At 38.1% G+C, this 7,361-nt stretch overlaps 2 protein-coding genes across 4 annotated transcripts in view; one reads left to right on the forward strand and one right to left on the reverse strand.

Moving 5' to 3' along the window:
- The window catches only part of aspg (asparaginase homolog (S. cerevisiae)), a 15,425-nt gene extending 13,564 nt beyond the window's left edge, over nt 1-1,861 (reverse strand). For 2 of the 3 annotated variants that reach the window (XM_024269047.2, XM_036209935.1), the window contains exon 1: nt 586-1,860. In XM_024269047.2, coding sequence (XP_024124815.1) covers nt 586-823 — 238 coding nt within the window. In that variant the 5' untranslated portion in view covers nt 824-1,860. Of the gene's footprint in view, nt 1-585 lie in introns of all 3 variants that reach the window. The other variant, XM_036209934.1, reaches the window with a different exon arrangement.
- A 2,430-nt stretch (nt 1,862-4,291) lies between these two features.
- arf6b (ADP-ribosylation factor 6b) lies at nt 4,292-6,947 on the forward strand. The gene is made up of 2 exons (XM_024272678.2): nt 4,292-4,612; nt 4,819-6,947. The coding sequence occupies exon 2, from the start codon at nt 5,400-5,402 to the stop codon at nt 5,925-5,927; it is 528 nt and encodes a 175-aa protein (XP_024128446.1). The 5' UTR covers nt 4,292-4,612; nt 4,819-5,399; the 3' UTR covers nt 5,928-6,947.
- The last annotated feature ends 414 nt before the right edge of the window (nt 6,948-7,361 follow it).

Here is a 7,361-nt window from a genome sequence, read left to right on the forward strand (position 1 = left end):
AAAAAAAAAAAAAAAAAGTTCAAATATATTGAAAAAAAATCCTACATATGCACACACGCTGTACAGGTGGTTATATTATATTACATTATTTTATAAATATGAGGGTCCTGTGGGTGTTTGCATCACTTGATCCTCCTCCTGTTACTCATGGCCTCATGCTAACATGGTTATTGATTAAACAGCATGACCTGCATCATCACTGCATAACTTCCAGAATGAATCCTCAGTTCAATGTCAGACTCAGTAAATAAACAGTATATAAACCACTTTTGTTTAAAAAAAGAATATATATATATATATTAAAATCCAGTTAATATAGTTTTCTAACAAAACAAGCATTTCTTTTGCTTTATAACTATATGAAATTATATGTTATTTGTCTTCCTGACAATTGTTGAGCATCATGAAGGAAGCTCCCTCCTGGACTATTTCTGGATCCACGTGTCGGTTGTTGTCGCGGAGGATTTAATCCACGTGTGTCCTGTTCACGGCGGCATGTGACAAACCGCCTCCGTGAGAACTAGCTGTCGCTGGATGTTGATTAATAACAGTGAGAAGCGCTCGTTTATGACACAACATCACTACCGTTATCATGCAGCGTCATCCCGATGGTGCCTCCGGTGTTGAGGACCAGAACCCGGGATTCTCCGGCGCCCGGGGACGTCACCGAGTCGCTCCTCTCCACTGAGCTGCAGCTGGACAGCTTCCTCCGTCGGCACGGGCGTACCTGGGGGTTTGTGGGGCTAACATCGTACACATCAGTTAAATTGGGTTGAGAGAGCGCGCGGGCAAGGGATGTGAGGTTGAAGCCGGAGTCCGCCATGATGCCTTGAAGGAGGCGCGCGCTGCCTCTTTAAAAGCGGCTCGTGCTGTCTTAAGGGGTCTCCCTCCGCCTGCTCCGTTATCCGTTATCCGCCTAAACACACGTAAAAACAAGCCGGAAAGTCGTTCTGGTGCTGCATCAAAAGAGGGCAGTTATTATTATGATTTTTTTTCAATGTCGCATCTTCGGTTTCCCGCTGCTTCTTTATACGCTATTTTTTGTCCTTGACATAGGAAAACAAAATGGACTTGACGTCACGAATGTGGGCGGGGCCGTATTACCCAAGATTCAAAATGCCAAAATGTCAACAAAAATACGACTGTATTAGTCATGCTTTTTTTTTATATAAAAGTGTTTTCAAAGCCATATAGCAAAAAAAGTACATTAATTTCAGTTACTTTGAACTAAAATGTTGCATAGAAAAAATATATATAACCAAATATTGTCTCAAGTAAGAGTAAAAAATACAAAGAAAGCATAAGCATGTAGAAAAACTGCTTAATAACATTATTATGTATGACATGGAATCAGGCGTTTTTTTTGTTTTGTTTTTTTTTTAACCCTGTTGTTTGTCTGCTTTCCTCCAGCAGAAACAGGAAGTCTTCTTGACTATTAAAACTGCTGATGTTGACTTTATTTTTATGTCTTCATGCAGTGCACAGGTCTGGTCGTTTCAGTTTTGAGTGACTTCTTTATCTACTAGTAGCAAATGTTTTTCTTCCATTTCACTCCCACCAAATCCTTTCTGGGCCGCACTCATACAAAAGTTTTTATAGCGCTTTACTACCTTCTAAGTGCTTTACAGTCACATTCACATATGGGAGCTCCACTGGTGCCAACCTATAAATGTAGGATTAAGTGTATTGCCCAAGAGTGATCTTCTGATCAGAGGTCGACCGCTCTACCTCTGTACCTCCGTCACCAGTTTGATTCCACACCACAGATTGAATGTAGAGTTGTGCTCCAATTGGAGGTCAGATATTCTTGAGTTGACTTTCTTGAGCTTGGTACCCCAACTCTCAGCCAATCTTTTTCAGTGTCTTGTGCTTTCATTAACCACAGTGTTGTTAGCATATAATTACCTGGTAGAATTTTTAACCTGTGTCCAGTTTTAGTTAAATTTTACCATAAACTCCAGGAAAGAGGTTAGATTTTACTCCTCTACACTGAATGACAAAACCTTTGAAAGACACTTCAACACAAAAATTGTCCACTTTTCCCTTAAGTACAAGACATAATCCTTCAATTTCCTCTTTGAATTCTGACATTAAAAAGCATGGTTTCTAGTAATGTCCCTACATTTAAATCCTATATATGCATTCATAATTAATAATTAAAAGTTGTTGACTTTTTATTTTATGTTTTGTGGAATTTGGAATATAAAACCACAATAAAATTACATTTACAATCAAAGATCTGTTGATCCGTGTGATAATTACAAGGAACAGAGTTCTTCTTCCTAGTAGATGAATAAATACAATAACAGAGGTTGTCAATGTGTGATGGGAGGTCATAAAGGGAACAACAGTGCCGTGTTACACAGAATTAAACTGTTTGCACAACTTGAATGACATTTCTGTTGAGGAACTCTAATTACCTTTGCATCTCTGATTTCAAAAAGTTTCAGACAAAAGTTTCAGAGGCAAAAATTGATTTTGTCTCACTTTATTGTTGTCAGCTGCTTCAGTAAGTGTAAAACTATGCCCTGAGGTTTACATAGAGAAAAGAAACTCATCAAACAACTCAATAGCATTGTGTAGGGAGATTGCTCTCACTTTAAAATCAACCCAATTCATAAAGTCACTTGTGGTGTACTTTAACATTTCTCAAGGGACATTCTTTATTTTTATAAATAGTTAAAGTTCAATATATAAATAATTCTATTATTTGGTCTTTTAAATTCTGGTAAAATAAGTCAAACACTTGTACAGTTTGTCCAAATTGAATTGTCCTGTCATTCTATTCAAGATCACCAGCTTTCAATTGATATTTAGAAAGAGGATTTTAGGCAGACATCAATTAAATATTAAATATTTATGTAATATATATATATATATATATATATATATATGTGTGTGTATATATATGTTCAATATATATATGTATAGATATTGTAACCTTGAGATATTTAAAATAAAAATAAAAACATATTTTTTCTCATTCCATTTCCTCTAAGTAAAAAAGCAAAATGTTTTTGTTCTCTGGCTCTAAATTTTTTTCTTGTTGTGAACACTAATTTTCTCTCTATAATCCCAGTTTGTGAACATTATTATTGAATTGTTGTACTTTCTATACATAGATCAGTAATCTGCAACTGCTAACGTTAAAAGAGTAATTTGAGATCATTTCTCCCTGTCCAAAACCCAAATGGAGCCGATGCTGCTTTGTATTGGTGCAAAACAACCATTCTAAAAGCACCCAGTGCAAGATATGAACATCCCGCTGCAAAAAATGTTTTCCAATGAAAACCTTACTCAAGGCAAGTCAAAAAAATGTCATTTTCTCTAATCATGTCTCAAGTTTACCATGGTTAGTCTTCATCTGGGGCTGCACGTGATACAGGTTAGTGCTCTCACTTCACAGAGAAAAGGCTTTGGTCTAAGGTGACATGCAATTCTCTATTTATGAGTCAATTTTTATTTGTTTATTTGGAGCCCCATTAGCTTCCACAAAGTGGTCGCTAGTCTTCCTGGGGCCCATATGTATAAAATCCTCACATTTTACATTTTTCTCAAAAACTTTAAAGACAGGATTTCACAAAATTCACATACTAATTAAACATATTTACATTAAAAGCTAAACAAGCTAAAATGAGTTTTTTTTAAGGTCATTTTATACCCATCATACCAACAGCACATACATTTCATTACAAAAAAAATCATACAAACCATTAGAGTTCTTGTAAGTGGTCAATTTGTGTTAGTTTTAACATTTTTTTAAAAATAATATTTGTTATTAATAAGCGTTATCCTCACAGAAAGTTGATTCCATACAACTGAAGATCTAAACACCACTGTCCTTCTCATTCGCGTTTGATATTGATGACAATACCTACTGTGCTATAGTCTATTAGCAATTTGATCATGGAATTTGGGTAATTAAAACTTCACCACATCTGTAGGCAAATTTATACAAATCAATTTTGGCAGGTAACATTTTTGGTGAATTTCTGCATGGGAATTTTTGACAGGGGATATTTTCGCTGCCAATTTTAAAGTAAAACATATTTTTATAAACATAATTGTGCAGGATAAAAAAACATTATTATAAATTCGTTGTCAAAAAAATAGTCTGATGAAATGGAAGTCACATGTGTGCTTATACTGCACTGCAGAAGTCGTTACATCAAACAACCACAAGGGGGTGCTGTTGGCTTGAATCATTAGCAGATTTAGAGGGATATGTAAACGGAAACATTCTTCGTATTAGTTTTATCAAGATTAAAACGTCACAGTCGAACAACAACTTAATTTTGATGTTGTTGTTTTTTTTTACATGTTTCGTTAGAAAAAAATATTCAACCCAAAACAATATATAACAAACTTTAGTTAATTTATAATCTTGTAAGATAGCATGAGTGTTGACATTTTATTATGGTATTGCTCATGGGTTCATGTCACAGCCGTAGTCGGAACTAAGCAGCAGACGGCGAATGAAGAAGACGAGAGGAAGTTTCCGCTCACGCTGCTCCACACCTTTCCGGTGAAGCAGCACTGAGAGCAGCTCCACTAGGAAAAGAAGAAGACGAGTGCCGAGTGAATTCATCGAGTGAAGAGTCTCGAAAAAGAAGTGGGTAACTTATATCTGAATTATTTTTTCAAACTGTCACACAACATTCTGCTGGTGTATTGTGGGGGTTTGGCCCTGAGCGGATTAGATGACTGCAGTCAACTATCGTTAGCTCGTTAGCTTAGCCTGCTAGCTAAATAACGCTAGTTTGCTAAATTGCTAATTTGTCATGTCTGACCCTCCTCTGCTTTTATGTTTCTCTACAGGGCGGCTGGGGTTTCGCAGGTGGATATCTGTGTCTGCGAATTACTTGGATTTATTTTCGAAGTCGTCCTTTTAAGCACGGCAAGGTAATCCGGATCTACAGTGTTTGGGGAAGCCGTGGAAAGCAGCTTTTTCCTCCCCGGGTAGCTGTGAATGAATAAGGGCGCAGCCGGCGAGGAGGGACCGCGTCTCACGCCTACCGAACCCGAAAGGAAACTCGCACCGTTTCGGGGGATTTTTGGAGCACAAATCCTTCCGCCGCGTGTGTTCTCTGGGTTTTCAGTCCTGACTGGCTGTAAGCTCTGTTGAACAATGAATGTCTGGAGAAGGCTTCTACCAAGATCTTAATGTGATGTGAGTAGGCCCAGAAAACCTTGTACTTAGAGCAGAACGATCCCTCCACTCCTGGACAGACTTCCTACTACACTTCAGTTAAGTGTGTTCACACGTCTTTATTTTTGATTTTTAAATCATTAGTATTAGTGATGAATTGAACTCCTTAGCTGCTTTGTATCCAAATAAGCCCCAACAGTGTCAAAAGCCCTTTTCTTAGCAACAAAGTATTTATGCACAAAAGGTCAAGATGGGGAAAATGCTCTCTAAAATTTTTGGCAACAAGGAGATGAGAATATTGATGCTCGGACTTGATGCTGCTGGAAAGACAACAATCCTATACAAGTTAAAACTTGGACAGTCCGTGACCACAATCCCAACAGTAGGCTTCAACGTGGAAACGGTCACCTACAAAAACGTCAAGTTCAACGTGTGGGACGTCGGAGGCCAGGATAAGATCCGACCTCTATGGCGACACTACTACACGGGCACCCAGGGCTTGATATTCGTGGTGGATTGTGCGGACAGGGATCGGATCGATGAGGCGAGGCAGGAACTTCACCGCATCATCAACGACCGGGAGATGAGGGATGCCATCATCCTGATATTCGCCAACAAGCAAGACCTCCCGGACGCCATGAAGCCACACGAAATCCAGGAGAAGCTGGGCTTGACCCGCATCAGAGATAGGAATTGGTATGTTCAGCCCTCTTGTGCAACCACAGGTGACGGACTTTACGAAGGCCTGACATGGCTAACTTCAAATTACAAATCTTAATGATTGAGAGCTGACTGTTTTAGGTCAAAGTTAAAAACACAAGTAAAAAATAACTTCTAAAAAAAATATGGTTCAAGATTGATTTTCCTTCATTTATTTGTTAAACTTGTTTACCCTATGACTAATTTATCTTTAATTGGGTTTGCTGCTGACCTTTTTTGTTTTCTTTTTTTAAGCAGGCCTATTTCATACACATAATGCTGGAGCCTGCTTGAATATTGAATTAGCTGGTTCAAGATTGAAGCCACAGAAATCACCGCATTTGCCTATTATTTCTCTTCTGTTTTGTATCAATTTTTCTAATGAAGGTTTAACTTCATTTTTTTTTCTTTTTTTTTTTGGAAATATGCTTGGTTTGAAGTCCTTAGGTCTCAAATGAATTAAACTTGAATTATCTTTCTTTGAAGTGGAGCTCTGTAATGTTATGTAGCCTACCTGAAGGACTTTGGCTTTTGTGTTAACAGTACTGTGATTAAAAAAAACAAATAAAAATGAGCAAAAGGGGGGGTAATGAAACTAAGAAAAAAAGTTAAAGCATATGTCATCGTCATTAGTATGGACATCCAAAAAGAAAAAAAAAAATCACATTTTGTTACCTCCAATACCTTTACATGGGCTATATACCTAACCAATTGACCTTTTTGTGTCACATCTCTACTCGTGCTGACTATTCACCACATAGGCCTCCAGTAACTCTGAAACATGCTTGTCAGGGTGCAGTTTGAATTTTGGATCACTAGTAGTCAGTTGACTCCAATCTTTCCGAAGGAATGTCGTTAGTTTCTCTCTCAATCTGACACCACAGTCGATCAGTCTCCACGTTGGGACTCTATATGATAGCATATATCTGTAGCATGAGCGCGCAAGTACATTAACCCTCCACGAGAGTCCATCTGTCGCAGAGTCAGAGGAAGCTGTCGATCGGCGAGATGTTTAAGTGACACGACTTACTCCTCTTTGACTGGGGATCAATGTACAGAACGTCATTGTAATGTCTTATTAAAAAAAAAGTGATTTTAACTTTCATGTGTCTCTTTTTTTTTTTTTCTTAAAGTCGAAAAAACTGTCAAAAATGTGGTTTCAGAATCAAAAAAGAAATCTGGCTCCCCTGGGTTTGTCTGTTGTTCAGCAGATTCTGCATGAATGGGGTTTGCATCCGGGCTCAGAGAAAAGGCTGTTGGCCTCTCCCTTGCCACTGAAACAAGGAAAATGCTCAAAACAGGAAGTTCCACAGAGCGCCCTTTTGAAACAACGGTGTAGCTGCGTGACAGCACGGGGCTTGCTGAGATGTGAAACTGACTTTTGGATCCCTTTTGAAAGTTGAAATTTGTTTGTGAAGCCACAGCAGTCGATGACGAACTCTCAGCTCCAACTTCCTGCGTTTTCCTTCATCTGGAGCAACATTTCTGCTTTTTTTTTGGTATTTTATTTACC

This window comes from Oryzias melastigma, linkage group LG22 (assembly GCF_002922805.2).
Source record: "Oryzias melastigma strain HK-1 linkage group LG22, ASM292280v2, whole genome shotgun sequence".
Classification (NCBI taxonomy): domain Eukaryota; kingdom Metazoa; phylum Chordata; class Actinopteri; order Beloniformes; family Adrianichthyidae; genus Oryzias; species Oryzias melastigma.